Below are 15433 nucleotides of genomic sequence, written 5' to 3'. Positions count from 1 at the left end.
ACCATTTTCCTTTTATCCTATGAAAAATCCCTTGAATTAATTTTGGGATTAACTTTTACATAATTAAAAGCCACTAATAAATCAAACTTTAAAAGTTATTTTCCTCCTGGGCCATAAAAATTATTATTATTTTTTTTTTCTGTTTTGTGAGCAAACATGAAAGCTACCACACTTAAAGGCAGAACACCACTTTCACAGAACATTGTATCAGAGATGGGACACAGTTGTGAAAAAGAAACATCAGGCTCAAAATGGAGTCACTTGTGCGAGACCCACATAGGCAACCAAGACTTAATATCTAACCAAACTGCAGTGACCTTTAACCAGTCAATCTGGAATTAACCAATCAGTACCAGTGAGGCCATCTGCATGACAGACCCCCACCCTTTCCCCAAAGGAAGGTGACCTTGCCTGAAACAATTCACTCTTTGTTAGAAACTTCCTTTTGCAGCCCCCTTCTGCCTATAAAAGCCTTTCATTTTGTACACCTTCTTGGAGCTCCTTTCTATTTGCTAGATGGGATTCTGCCCATTTCATGAGTGGTTAAATAAAGCCAATTTGATCTTTAAATGTACTTAGTTGAATTTTGTTTTTTAACACAGCAAAATGTGATGTCAATAGCTAATGATGTGAAACATTTATCAAGGACCAATTAACTTCAAATGACCAAAATTATAGACAACAATCACCTTTAGGAACTATGACACCCCTTAGCAACTATGTCGCAAGTTGTTTTGCAAATATTTTAATCAATTAATTGGAAAAATAACAGCCCATATGTAACAGGGAAGGAAAAAAAGGTAAGGAAAAACCAAAAAGGACGAGAAAGGGAGGAAAGGAGGAAGAAAGTGGATTTATCTTAAACTATTTAATCCAAATTAAAAATAAAAATTCCTGATCTCTAAAATGGTTTACATTCCAAAAAAGGAAAAGAAATTCTTTGAATGCTGACATTACAACAGGCACAGAATCAGCTGCTAGATCTTAAAATAAGAATTACTTCTATGCCTATTGTCCACAAGTCATGACTCAAAAGCAAACTTCAAATACTACTAAATCCATTTCCTTATTTGTTACTTAACTCCATCAGAGCTAATAGAAGATGCAATGATCACAGAACTTATAGACAGGAGGAACAAAGTGATCTGGTTTTGCTCATATTTTACCCACATACAGACAGAAATTAGAAAAACTATATACTTAATTTTTCAAAATTAAAATAATGTAAGAAACCTCACACTTTCCCCCTTAATAGCATAACTGACATGAATAAAAACATTCTTTTTTAAAAAATTCTTTTCTTACGTTTGGCCCAATAGCTTCAGGAACTAAAATAATCTCTTCTAGGCTTTATTGAAGAAGGAGGGATATGTGCACAATTTCTATAGCATCAAAAGAAAGTTTCATTGAGGTAGGTACAGAGGATTTCTCATCAGGAAGCATGTATATGCTTATCACATATACAGGTGATGTTTTAAAAACCCTCTACAAATGTTTTTGAGTTACAAGATGTATGACACATTCTAGCTTATTATCCCAGGTTCAATGTACTATTATTTGGAGCTCTTGTATTTGCACTTTTCTAAGAACCATGGTTAAGAATAAAAGGCAGAGGAAACTGATCACTTCCTGTCTCCAAATAATGTCAAACCCGCCTATGCTGAATTGATATACAAGCTCAGATAAACACTATTTTCAGGCAAGCTGTGAATTATATTAAATGACTCTGAAAGAGAAAAAGAAAAGCCACGGCTTAAATTGTTAGTGAAGGAAGGCCTTGCTTGAAATTCATGTCAACTTTCCATTCTGCAAAGCAACTCATCCACATAGAAATAGTCAAAAAAAGGACTTCATTTAATTAGTGATACTTAGACTTTTGCATAGAAAAAGGTTACAAAGTAATGCAAAAAAGACTAGGTACAATAATTTTAAAACAAATATTTAAAAGTGTAATTTTGTATAATGTTTAACATTCTCATGTTTATTGCTTTCTCCACACAGCAGAGAAGTGAAGTGCGTATAATACATGCTGTGTCTTTACCTTTCAAACATAAAATCTCACGTGCTCAATTTCAATGTATTAAGAGATTATTTTGTCATTAAAAATAAAAAAAAAAAACACCGTTATGCAGCACTAGTCTAGGCATGAACAAAAAATAATTTATGTACATCCCACTGCATACATTCATCTTGATTTGGGATCAAATGCAATCATGAGCTTGACAAAGAGCATTTAAAAATCGTGGCTTTTCTCTTCCCAATGTTCTCTCCCTGTCTCGTCACCTCCAGAAATGCAGCTTTTCCCAAAGGGCGACAAGAATAGGTATTACACATTATCAGGACAAAATGAAGAGGATAAATACGTAAAAACAGTCCAAATGAAACAATAAATTAACCTAAACCTTTACACACTGGAGAGTTTTCAAGTTGGCATGAATCAAATAGCTTCTGGGGGGCACATGGTAGGCAAGTGCTTCTAGGTGCACTCTATGTATGGTTTTACATAAAGAAGCACCAAATTTTGAGCCATGGGAAAAAAAAAAGTGCCTGGGGGCTTGCAGGCAGGGCAGAAATGGCTGTTAATCTGAGCACTGATGGAATAATTGCTTATACCAATGCATTGCTAAATGTCACCATTTGGCAGGCAAGTCTGTACAAAGAAAGAAAACTAAGATAAAACTAGGTCTTTCAACTTGAAAATTATTTTCAGCAATCCTTTTGGCCAACAAAAACCTCTTGGTTTCAACAGAGTACTCTTCGCTGGCATTTTATTAAAATGTCTGCAGCCTAATACAAGACTTCTGTCCCTTTCCTGTCTTAACCTAACCTATATGATCTTCTTTACTTGTGCAATGTTAATCTGTTCACAAGAAAACTTTACTAGCTCAGGCACTTATGAAACACAAATATTTTTTTTCCATTTAGTTTCAAGAGAATCCAGTCAGGGCTTTTTTTTTTTTTTCTTCCCCAGTTCAGACATACTGATGCACTCCTGGATGGTACAGTCCATATATTTCCCAGGAAACTTCTAAATGAAAACAAGTGTGAAGTTTTCAAAAGTTGCTGATGTCAGTTACCAAGCTGCCTTAAACAAAACAAGAGAGAAAAGATAATACCACATTTCCACTTGTGAGGTTTGTGTCTCAAATAGCTTTATTGTTCCTTTGTGGATCTGTAGACATCTGTATGGCTACTTTCAGGGTGCAGAGGTTTAAGCTTACTCTGAAATGAAGGACATTCAGTTACTATTGCAAAAAGTTCAATGCAAACTTAAAAAGCTCCCACTTCTGTCCCCCAGGGTCGGTAAGGTTTACTGTTTGTTCCGCCGCTTGTCTGCTGAGGGCTGGAGGTGGCTGACACCGTTAGGGGCGGGCTGATGGCGGTGGCGGCTGCCACTGCTGCAGCTGCGTTCGGGGGGAGCATGGGGAAGGCCCCCGCGAAGGACAGAGGGAAGCTGTGCGCCGCTGCGGTGGCTGCTGCAGCGGCTGCGTGGACAGTGGCCGAGAGGGACAAGAGAGAGGTGGACAGAGGTGGCACGCAGGGGGCAACGCTGCCCGTTGACGGCATCCGAAGGGCAGAATCGGCGTGGGCAAATGTGGCCGTGAGCAGGGCGGAGCCGTGGGCAGGAGGCACTTCTGAAGCCGTGGAGAGGCGACAAGGCGTTGACTCGGAGGCGTGGAGTCCGTTGGGTTGGAGCAGGGCAGCGGGGAGATGGTGGAAGGCCGCCGCCCAGTGGTGCGGGTGCAGGGGGTGATGGTGGTGGGCCAGTGAGGACGTCATGGCCGCAGCCTCCCGCTGCGAGGCGCACGTGCTGAGATGAGAGACCAGTCGTACCCGCAGGGGATCCGAGGAGTCCAGACCCTCCACGGAGCTCAGATACCTGGCCACCTCCGTTAAGCACTCCCGGAATCCAATGCTCATGAAGTCCATGGCAAGAGCATGTGCGTCAAAGTAGCCTAGAAGGGGGTTTGAGTGAAGTGGGGGCCAGGGCAGGGAGTGAGAGAAAACGGCACAATTACTGTGAGTAAACACCAACTGTGCTCCTCTCGGCGCTGCAGAAGATTCAAGCGGGATGACGACCCTTTCTGAAAATGTTGCCAGTTATTTATGGTTGTAACTTCTGCAGAAGAAAGTACACTTTGCAATTCACATGTGTGACAAGGCTGGCAATGCTATATACTACAGTTGTTCTTGCAACCAAATACTACGGTGGGGAAAAAAATTAAGAACATCCGTGTTTCAAACACTTCCATAAAAAACCAGGAGGGGATGTCTCTCCTTTTGTACGGTGGGATAGTGAAATTCCCTCGTAAACTTTTGCACGGAAGTACCGAGTTTCAGTCTCTTTGTCTCTGTCACATGAGGTGGAGATTAAAGGGTTTATCTGAAACATCCTCACTCTTGGCATTTGTCACAGAGATATGAAATGTATCTTAGCAGCTTGAAGACCTTCTTTAAAAATATGCTAGAATCTCTTAATAAACTCAACAATGCTTTTTGACTCAGTGTTTTTTTTTTTTTTCAAAGTGAAAACATCTTGTCGTTAGTTTGTAACAAAAAGATTTGATGAAAACAAAATGACTTTTTAAAAATCTTGGTTACTAATTTGAAGATCTTACTTTTCTATCATGCAATATCAGGCTGCTTTACTGATATGAGATTACTATACCTCTTTGCTTTTCTTAAATTTAAATATATATTTCCTTCAGTGGTTAGCTTACATTTTCCTGGCATCTACCCAGGAAAAAGATGTGCATTAATTTTTCAGTGTGTATGCATGCACAGCCCACATCGAAGGTCACTACTGTAAAAATGGCTGGAGCTGGGTCACATTTAGAAGAATCCCTTTTAATCCACTGATAATACACTGGACAGAAAATAATAAAGTATTTTTATTAATAGTGCCAATTTAGGATAGAAAGTAATCAGACAATTGGGGAAATGTCACCACTTTGAATGGGTGACCTCTAATATGTACAGATGCATCTTTTTTCAGATTCTTTCTCATTTGTAACTTTTTTTTTTTTTTAGCTATTTTCAAATTAAAAATTTACTCAGTTTTGGGATATGGGTATATCTAAATGAGAAATACCACAAAGTTATTTTCGTCAAAGGCATTTATATTATCTTTTTCATGTTTCTGTAGATCAAAGTATTACCTGTTTCATTTATCATCCACTAAAAATTAAACCATCTTATTCTGTAATCAAAGCATTTGGAAAATAGTATTCACAATATTCACAGTCCTAAATAAAGTTAGAATATCAACAGAAATTTGGAAGTCCCAAAAACACATCTGAGGCAAAAAATACACCATGAAAACAGTAAAAATAACAGCACAAAGCAGATATAAGAGAATATCATGAAATGTGGGAGATCAGCAACAAAAATAGTTAGCATCCCAGAACTTCAGCTTAGTTAGCAACAAAGTCCCTGGGATTAAGAGGGAAAGCTCTTCCTGAAGACGACGCCTCCGTGGACAGATTTCACATGAGGACCCTCAGGGTTCATTGCAGGGCATTGCAGGCTTCTAATTTTCATGAGGTAAGGAGGGAGGAAATCAACAGAAGTCAGAGTCCAGAAATGCAGAGGGATCTAGAAATTTAGGTTCCTCTCTAAATTCTCTCTAGAAGCTACCTCAATACCAAGATAGACTATAAAGAATGGAACAACATAATTGGAGCCCCAGGAGCTTCCAAGAATTTTCATGAGCGGGTACAAGGTGATCGAAAGTTGTGGTTTGCCAGCTGTATGTTGTTATACGTGGCTGAGTTCTCTGTTGCATATTAAGGAGTATCAATTGTGTAATTCCTATTATGTTGCTGAATGCAGAGGGAAATGGCGACAAACAGCTGTCTCCTGGGAATAGATATTGGGCCAATAATACAAGCACACGGGGCCATTCCACACCACTTCTTTCATGCCATCGCTGTTATGCGGCTTTAAGTGAATAAACTCACAACAACCTTGTGAGGTAGACACTATGGCTGTCATTTTGCAGATGAGAAAACGGGCTCAGCGAGGGTGAGTAGTTTACCTAGGGTCACAGAGCTAATATATGGCAGATCAAGGATTTGAAACCAGGCAACCCAACTGCAGAGTCTATGCCCTTCACCACTGGGAGGCCCCTACAGCAGTTGTGAGTCTTTGATGATGTGAGATCACATTGCCCGCCCCTCCTGTTTAAGGCCCACATTTTCTCCTATGGGATGACCTCTCTAATGACTTGGCAGTCAGGCGACTTGTGTGGAGCTTGCTTGGAAATGTCTGTTCATAAACTATTCTGGGATGAATTTTAGGACTGTTCAGGTAGCCAAGAATAGCAACCAAGAATGGAACTTAGTTTTTATAATAAGGCATAAGAATAATATTACTCTTTAGAAGTATAGCTCATGCCAAATATTTGAAACCCTGATAAGAATTTTTGGCCTTATGGTGAACAACACCAAGGGAGGCAGAGCAATCAAAAAGCTGTTCCTACACCATCACTAACTCAACCAGTCTTCTACATCTGAGGTAGCAGGTGCAGAGACAAAATCATGGGGCTGGAGGTGCTTTAGAGATCAGAGTGCTAGTGTAGGCCTCACAGTACTGCAGAGCACTTCTGCCTTGGGTTAAAGGTCAAGCAGCAGCCAAGTTGGGCTGGATCACTGGCTTCTACGATTTCATCCAGTTCTCCTCTATTATGTAAGAACTTTTACATCCTATTCTGAGGGTTACATTTTAATGATTAGAAATCACAATTGTATACCCATTCAGGATGGTTTCTAGAGAAGGTGGGCTTCTCTTTAAAGTGTTTACTTCCCACCTAAAAGATTGTGAAGGCCAGTGCTGATGTTTTGTTTTTTAAGTTCACTTATTTTGAGAGAGAGAGAGAGAGAGAGAGAGAGAGAGAGAACAAACGAACAAACAGGGGAGGGGCAGAAAGAGAGGGAGAGAGAGAATCCCAGGCAGCTTCCACACCATCAGTGAGGAGCCCAATGTGGGGCTTGAACCCATGTACTGTGAGATCAGGACCCAAGCCAAAACCAAGAGTTGGACACTTAACCAACTGAGTCATCCAGGCACCCCCAGGGCTGATGTTCTAAAGGGCTTCAGGGGCGCCTGGGTGGCTCAGTCGGTTGAGCATCTGACTTCGGCTCAGGTCATGATCTCACAGCTTGTGAGTTCGAGCCCCGCATCAGGCTCTGTGCTGACAGCTCAGAGCCTGGAGCCTGCTTCTGCTTCTGTGTCTCCCTCTCTCTCTGCCCGTAACCTACTCACATTCTGTCTCTCTCTCAAAAATAAATATTTAAAAAAATTAAAAAATAAATAAAGGGCTTCAGCAGTATGGCTATACTGGAGTTAAGTACTGAAGTACTTCTATACCAATTGGTAAATAGCTACTTCCCTCCAATGCTTTGCCTCTGCTCTGATCTAGGGCAAACTGTGATACTATGTGATAAAAAGCTAATGCTGAGCAGAGAAGCCTCCAGGATGGAGGGAAGCACTTAGCCCCTGGTGGTACCCTCTCCCAACCCAGTTGTCAAATGTACTGAGTAACAAAAACACTCTTGGTTAAGGTGAATAGCAAAGGCTTGCTTGAAGGCTAAAAACAATACAAAATGGCAAAATCAAGTCTCAGTAACATGTGAGAAGAAGGATAATAAAATGTGAATAAATTATTACAGCTTTCAGGATCTCGTCTATTTTCAATATAACATGAGGGTCCATCCCCGACCTCTGGATGATTCTAGTACAGAAGATATCTCTCCAGGGCACTGGGCCAGGGGCACCTATTCCTGTTTGCTCTCTGCAGGAATGACTGCTCCATTAGTAGTTTCCAGTCCAGAGAATTACTACCTACACTTCAAATGTTCTGTCTGGTCCAAACCCAAGACCAACCAAAAGCTGAAAACAATGAAAATAATTCTTAAGTCAATTCCTTTGAAATAGTTGTACTGTATTGAGTCCCAGTCTTGATCTAATGGAGGAGTCTGGGGGAAGGGAAAGAAGAAGAGAAAAAGATTGCCTTTAACCTCCTGTTTATGTTTGGATGTTTGTGTGTTTGTTTTGTCTTTCTGTACAGATTCCAGCATGTGCTTCTGAGGTCCCAAACAAATCTCTGACCAGGCTGCTGTGAATGAAGCTTTACTCCCACAGTATTATGAAAGCAAACACAAGCCCAGGGTCAAGTGCTTCTTTTGTTCCAGAAGTTCTTTCCCACGAGTTCAATCCTGCCATTAGCATTGATTTCTACAGCTTTAATCTGGGACCTCCTATCTCAGCTTGTTAAAGAACTGTTCAACTATGACTTTCCTATAATCTTAGGGGAGGGGAATGAAAAGAGAAAGACGGAAAGGGGGTAAAAATGAAGTCACCTACTTACCTTTACCCCCAGTTGCCTGAAGCATCTTTAAATGATCTACTGTCATTTGCAGTATTTCGGCTTTCTCTAACTTTGCAGATCCCTGCATAAACAAATCATGAAGTCTTATAAGCCCTATGGAAACTGACTTGGAACATTTTACACTGGAGTTTCAATTTTTCTTCTCACTAGAAAAGTCTAAATTTTTTTCATAGAAAAATCTGAATTCTTTGCAAGCTTTACATGCAAACAATAATTATTATGTCATACCTAATGACAGATATTTGCCAATTTATCATTTAAAGACTAAAAGGCATAAGAAATAATTTTTTAATCATATGATTAAACTATACTCCAAAGATCACTCCACTAAAACTATTACACTGCAAAAATGTCAAATCCTGTATCTAATCTCTACCCTATATTGGGGGACATTCAACAGTCTAGATCAGCTGAATCCAACTCTGAAGGTTAAGGAAATAGGATCTTAGAAAATTAGATTTTTCAAAAATAAAAAATCCTAGTAAGCCTTTAAGATACACCCCTGGTAAGGAGAACCAAAATCAAAAAAGGGAAGACTTAAGGTTTTTTGGTTTTTTTTTTTTCCAAAAATTACCAGCAGGTGTCACTGTGAATTCCAAGTTCATAAACAAGAAAGCATAATTTACTCCTACCTAGTAAGCATCAGAAATGCTTAAAAATTATTTGAACCCTTTAGAACAGTTCTTAATAAAATGCCTTGGGAATATATTTATACGTTCTACTTTTCAAAATAAGGCAACCTCTAGAAACCAACCAAAATACAAATGTGCCACCTTGAACTGCCTCAGAGGACTCTGGGTAGCTTCTAATTTCCTGGAAAAACTAAATAATTAAATCAATGTGTCTTTCTCAAAAGGAAACTGAAGTTTTCTTCAAGTTCCTATGCTCTACTTTTTTGTGAAAATTATCAGCACCCTGTACATGGTGAGAGTGCCAGAGTCATTGAAACTGCTAGAAAGAACACTCTTCTAATCACACCGTAACAGGGCCAGCTCGCCAGGGTTGGTAGCCAAGCCTGGCAAATGGGAAAGCCTGTGTTTATGGTAACTAACTGCCAAACAACTGAGGTTAGCTTTTAAGGTTTAAGTCGACATTTAAGAAAAAAAAAAATCTAACAAACTGATGGGAAAAATACTCACCAAATAACTGCAGACATTTCAGTACCCAAAGTGAAAACAGTGATTACTGATGTTTTCATTTTCAGCCTATTGTCATTGAAAATGTTACTAATCAAAACTACAATTTCCACGTTACATTTAGCTTACCAAGGTCGGTTTCAGCATATAGGTATCTTTTTTTTCCTCTCACAAATGTATAATCAAGAGCCTGTTACATCTTGCACTTTTGTCAATATTCACTTTTCCCATCAAGATGTACAGGAGTTTCAGTGAAAGTAAAAACAAAATTGCAGTTTCTGGATAATTGCCAAGGGCTTTTGTAGGGCTTGCTGTATAATGTTTGTAGTTCATGAAGTAAACAACAAAATGACATAAACAAACAACTGCTGTCTTATATGCTATTTGAATTAAATTGAAAGTATTTTCAACAGTGTATGATGCCATATTCTTTGAAAGATGCTCTTAGAAATCTGTGCCATTAGCCATTGTGGCAAGAGATATAAAACTTTTCCAAGAAAACAAAGGAAGATTTAAACATTGGCTTCCTCCTTTTCTAAGTATGCCAAAAAAAAAAAAAAATTTTTTTTTTTTTTTTAGTAAAGGAATACTTGAATTCTGAAAGAGGGAATTGTTGGCTAGTTTTATTTTTATCAAACTTCCAAAGAGATGCCCCAAATAGAACACCACTCTATTAATCTAGGGATTAAAAATGAAACCAAGTGATTTGGTAAATAAATTTTATTAGTATTACCATTCAGGAACTAGAGCTAGAAATGTTACTTCCTGGACTTTTATTATTTTTAAAATAAAAAGAGCTTCTTTTTTTTAGCAGTTTACAAAAAAGTGAAATTTTGTGATGTGTGTGTGTGTGTGTGTATGTGTATTTAAAGAGTACGACATACAGCTGGGTTTTGAACAAAACCACTACTGGTCTTCATAGAAAGAACAGAGAAAGCATGAACACTGTTACCCTTAAGGGAAAATAAGCTGAAGAATGGAAATGTTTTTCAACTTCATGATGGATTATGTTTTTAATAGTTTTGCCACAACAAAGCATTTTATTGAAATAGCTGCTCTGTGCCAGATCAGGGCACATACACCATTATTTTAATGAGCTTTAACAAGAACCCACATTCCCAGATGAGAGAATCAGATTTTCTGAGTCTTTTGGTGGGGTGGTCAGGGGTGAGGGTTGCTTACTTGTTTCTCAAAAGCAGTTGGCACCAGTCGTCTCAACTCCGATAAACTGTTATTTATCCGATCTCGACGCCTTTTCTCTATTATCTATCCCAAAGAAAGCAAAACAACAACAAAAATTTATGAATACACAAATGATAAAATTACTCTTAATGGAAGAACACCACTGTTATACATTAGTCTGAATCACATGAACTAAAAAGAAAAAAAAAATCACATACCCCTCTCCTTTTCTTTCTTGCCATAATCTGAGATGTTGTTGTTGGGGAATTCGATCTAATCACAGAGCTAGTACTTTGCCTGTGAAACAGGAACAGTACATCAGGTGCTGCATTAACATAACAATGGTTTTTTCTGGGTACTTCATAGCACCCATTAAATATTGAGTGACTGCACAGCTCAGGTCTATATTATTTTATTCTTAATTCTTACTTTTCTCTTCACATACTTTGTTTTCAGCCCTTATATCTCTTTCCATGCCTTTTTTTTTTTAACAAGTAATCCAGACACCAAATCCATTGGCAAAAACATCCCTCAACTTTTAAGTCTTGCAGTGAAAAAACTACAGGCAGACAGAATGAGAAGTTAGAAATTAGTACTTCCTGGTGCCATTCAAAAATGTTTCTTGAAAATCAGCTAATCTCTAATAGCATCCTTCTTGCACCCTCCTCGTCAGACCCACTAAACAAAGCAAAGCAATTTTAAAATAAAAGCCATGTTTAGCACCACTATCAACCAGATATAAGGTCATCACCTGTCAAACTGTTGTCCCTAGATGCAATCTTCAAAATAAACAGAAGTCATCTTACTATCTCAAAACTTCAATTAGACATATCTCACAACAGAAAAAAAAATGTAATGTTTTGTATACCAATCTTCCAAAAGAATGCTCCAAATTAAATACGGCACTGACAGGGAAATTAAAATTACATCAACTACTAGGTAAATGTTTTAGTTTGAAAATGAAACTGTAGGTGAGTATCCCCCCGTCTTCAAGCTAAGCTTAAATCTCTATAGGGGCTGCAATCAATCTTGAGTTTACTAATGAAAAGGTATTTTATACTGAAAGTTCAATCAATTATCACTTATAACTTTTATGATGCTTTCTAGTTTGTGCATGTTTCTCTTCATAATTCGTGGATACTATGCTTCTTTATGTTCTCGAATTCTCCAGGTTCCTGTTATTTGCTCTTTCATTTTAGAAATGTTGCACACACCAGGTTCTTATTACCTCACCTTCTCACTTCTGGATCTTATTTCTGAATTAACTGTCTCCCTCAGTCCCACCCCATCTCAACTGGTTTCATCTTTCACAAGGCTTCTTCTGTTTTTCAGATCTCATTTTTTTAAGACGACACACGCTTTAAAAATAATTAAAAGATACTTTGCAAACGCTTCCTGTAAATATCTTTGCTGTTGCTGATTTCACGCTTTGGCTTGTGCTTACGAGAATAACGATGTGGAAAGAAAACCAGTATTCCAAAGGTAGGAAGAATTTTGCTCTTTGAGTGACAGCTGCAGATAAATAATTAAGGAGCTTGTGGGGATGCCAATTAGAAGCAATTATCATTTGACCCGCCTTGGCACTAAAATGCCTCGGTAATCTCCCTCTGTCACTGGAAAGTGGAGGTCTGGCTTCTGTGATCACGACTCCGATCTTTTCCAGACTTAACAGCAAGCAGTTGAAGAGATGATCTACGCCCGAAACGATCCGTCACTCTCCCGTAAACCCACTCACACACGGCCAACGGAAAGCTTAACCTCCTTAGCCTTAACATCGCAAACTACTTTAATGTCTCCAAAAGGCAAGTCATCATTTTAGGCTCTTGAAAAATTAAAAAAAAAAAAATTCAATCTGTTTTGCTTTTCACCTGGCCCATCCTTAAAGTGCTTCCACAGTTTCAGAGGCGGGGGCGTCGCCCGTCGCCAGCCGGTCCGCTTGCCTAAAGCTGACAGCCTGGGACCCTCCCTCGCCAACTCCTGCGCAGTCTTTCAGTCGCGTCCCCTTTCCTCTCCGCCCCACCCCTGGTGTGAAAGCCGACATCCCCCGCCCCACCCCAACGCACGCTCCGTGAGCGCCCACCGCTCAAAATTTCCCGGGCAAAACTTTCCCCGCTATGTTAGGACTCCGCGGAGAGGAGCCTTGGGATTTCCAAGGAGCCGCTCGCGCACAAAGCTCCCCGACGCCTCGGGCTCCGGGCAGTTCCCGTCGAGCCCGCGCTCACCCCGAGTAATTGTTCTCGCTCCCCACGTCGATGGTCTCGTCCATGTCGCTCTCGGAGGTCGTCTCCTCGCAAGGGCGCTTCATCGCGGCGAAGACGGCGCTGGGCACAGCCCAGCCCGAGCCACCGACGCCGAGCGGGGCGCAGCGCCCTCCTTGCCTGCCTCCTCCCTTCCTCCCTCCCTCTCTGGGCCCGGGCAGGCGCGGCTCCCGCGGCGGCGCGGTCGGCTCCTCGCGGCTCTTTCCCACGCCGCAGCCGAGCTCGGCCGCAAGAACCGGCGCCGGCCACGCCCCTCCGCGCGGGCGGGGCCACCTCGCCCGCCTCCGGCGCGCAGGCCCCGGCTGCCCCGCCGCGTTCCGCCTCCTCGGGGTCGGCGTGGCCCGCGATTGGTTGGGGCGGAGGGGCGGGGCCGCGCTCGCCAATGCTCGCGGCGGAGGCTTCTGCAGAGGCGTGGGAACGCGGCCGCGCACCTGGGGTCCGGGAGCTGCGCGCGGGCGGGAGAGGCAGCGGCGAGCCTGAGCGTGAGGTTGATAGCTCCCGCTAGGGCAGCACGCGGACGTGGGCGCGAGCGCGGCGAGAGAAGGCCGCTGAGGGGCGGGCTCCGGACCTCGGGTTTCGGCCCTCCTCCTCACACCCCCCCCCCCACAGTCTGACGGTGAAGTTTCTGTCTTGTGTTTAAAGAATAACTCCAAGCGCGTGGCTGAGTGTGAGCGAGCGTGTAGTGACGTTGGGAGGCGCCGTGGCTTAACCGAACCGCCCCACTCGGCCGTCCCTCGTCTGGACCAAAACTGCTGACTGGCTGACCCTGACGGTCACATTTGCCCTCTGGGGTTTTAGAAAACCTTAAATGAAAGTTGCTTTTCTCCCTGGCAACTCCCGAGGCTGCTTCCGCGGCCTCTGGGCTGTGGACAGATAAGGACGTGAGTTTCCCCGACCAGGTACTTAACCGCTGGCTGTCGGAGGGTCTGAGGTCGGCTACCATGTGACGTTCGCTTTGCTCTACATCAGCTATTTCCATTTGGCCACCGGGGCCTTGGGTAGTAGACTCCGCTGAGTAGACCGTGAGCCGGAGTTGTGTCTCCTCCGGCGGCGGGAAAGACTAGAGCAATGGTGCAGGTTATTTCAGGACACACTTTTAGTAGTTTTTCAACTTCGAGGTTTTCGGGCTTGGATTATCCGGATGATGGCAGTTCTCCGCTCCCCTTGGTGTGTGCCGTCGCAGCGGCAGAGTTCATTAGAATCCCGAACGTGAAAAAACCGCGCTTGGAAAATCAGTTTGTTTTCTAAAGGACGAATTCGTGTCCTGTGTTCAGTGCATTAGACAACGTGGGTTGTAAAAACGACAGAAGTGTTTGGAAAACATGTTTTTAAGCGGCTCTTCCCCTGTGTTGCGGGGCTTGGAGAGGCTACGCCGACGTGCCTCGGCGAGGGTTAGGAGCTGGGCAGACCCAGAGCGAGAGGCGGCGTCGGCTCGCCCGCCCCGGCGCCGCGGTACCGGGAGGCGGGCGGCGGGTTGGTCGCGGGCGAGCCGGAGGCTCCTTGCTCCGGGACAGCTCCGTGCTTAGTGGAGAAACGGCTCTGAGAAAGGGGCGTCTGTCATTCATCACAACCCTCCGCCACGGACGGATTCCTGATTTTCTAGGGATCTGATTAGGGCGTCCCTTTGACACTCCATTCTGTCCCCACACAAGACCGGCGCGGGGCGGGGAGGAGGAGAGGAAAGGATGAGACGGGAAAAGACTGGGCCCGGGCGGGGGTTGGGCGGGGGAGAGCGGGAAGGACGTGCAGCCAGCGTGTTAAGCCCTCATTAAAACACAAAACCCCTTCCCCACACGCCCTCGTTTCTTTTGTGCGGTCCCCACCGCGGTGCCTGCAATAACCGTGTGAACAGAAATCCAAAACGTTTCATCCTGACTTCTGAAACTTAACCCCAGGCAAAGCACACAGTCGGCGGGGGCCGAGCGGGCCCTGGTGGGCTGGACCAGGTCAGCTCAGGACGCCCGGGACGCGGGGGTGGGGGGCGATGACTCCCCCCCGCCCAATTCGGCCGTCGGCCTCAGGGCGGGAGCCCAATCCGCGCGGGTCTCTGGGCCTGTGCTGGTCTGCAGTGGCTGAGTAGCTGGGCACGCCGAACGCAGCTGAGCGGGCCCGCATCCCTCGGGCTCTCGGACCTCCCCTACGCCACTCAGCTCCAGATCCCCGCAGGCGTGCGGGGCTGAGCCCGACGCGCGTGTTGTCCGCCCCGCATCCAAGGAGGATGTGCCAATGACCTGTCCGCTCAGGCCACAGGTGAACGCGCTAGCAGCAGGCCTGGCGCGAACTCAACCTTCACAACTTTCAGAGAGGGCTGCACGTCTTTCTAAAAACAAATGCCTACAGGTGCAATTAACGTTTGCCACGAGAGCAAGTAATCCCGCGCTTCTAAACGCCAGAGGCAAAACCTGAGATTGTCACTGAAAAAAAATAGAGTTCATTCTCACTCTATTAGTGCATTTGATTACTATAAT

General features: G+C 43.2%; 1 protein-coding gene and 1 long non-coding RNA gene across 4 annotated transcripts in view; one reads left to right on the top strand and one right to left on the bottom strand.

Annotated features, from left to right (window-relative positions):
• Positions 1–1334: 1334 nt before the first annotated feature.
• On the bottom strand, positions 1335–13196 carry HEY2 (hes related family bHLH transcription factor with YRPW motif 2). Of its 2 annotated transcripts, none has more exons than XM_086707759.1 (5): positions 12930–13196; positions 10926–11004; positions 10708–10791; positions 8369–8450; positions 1335–3956 (listed from the first exon to the last, which is right to left on the bottom strand). In XM_086707759.1, the coding sequence occupies exons 1-5, from the start codon at positions 13010–13012 to the stop codon at positions 3271–3273; spliced, it is 1014 nt and encodes a 337-aa protein (XP_086563885.1). In that variant the 5' UTR covers positions 13013–13196; the 3' UTR covers positions 1335–3270. The 2 variants fall into 2 exon arrangements, with proteins under 2 accessions (XP_086563885.1, XP_086563886.1); XM_086707760.1 differs by lacking the exon at positions 12930–13196 and adding an exon at positions 12576–12717.
• A 176-nt stretch (positions 13197–13372) lies between these two features.
• LOC147581190 (uncharacterized) overlaps positions 13373–15433 on the top strand; it is a 242483-nt gene continuing 240422 nt past the window's right edge. Inside the window, exon 1 of one of the 2 annotated variants that reach the window (XR_015251523.1) lies at positions 13373–13864. This is a non-coding gene — a long non-coding RNA (uncharacterized LOC147581190). The remainder of the gene's footprint in view (positions 13865–15433) is intronic. The other variant, XR_015251522.1, reaches the window with a different exon arrangement.

The sequence above is a fragment of the Puma concolor genome, chromosome B2 (genome assembly GCF_028749965.1).
Source record: "Puma concolor isolate L17-30 chromosome B2, mPumCon1.1.hap2, whole genome shotgun sequence".
Classification (NCBI taxonomy): domain Eukaryota; kingdom Metazoa; phylum Chordata; class Mammalia; order Carnivora; family Felidae; genus Puma; species Puma concolor.
This window is presented reverse-complemented; position numbering and strand designations above follow the sequence as displayed.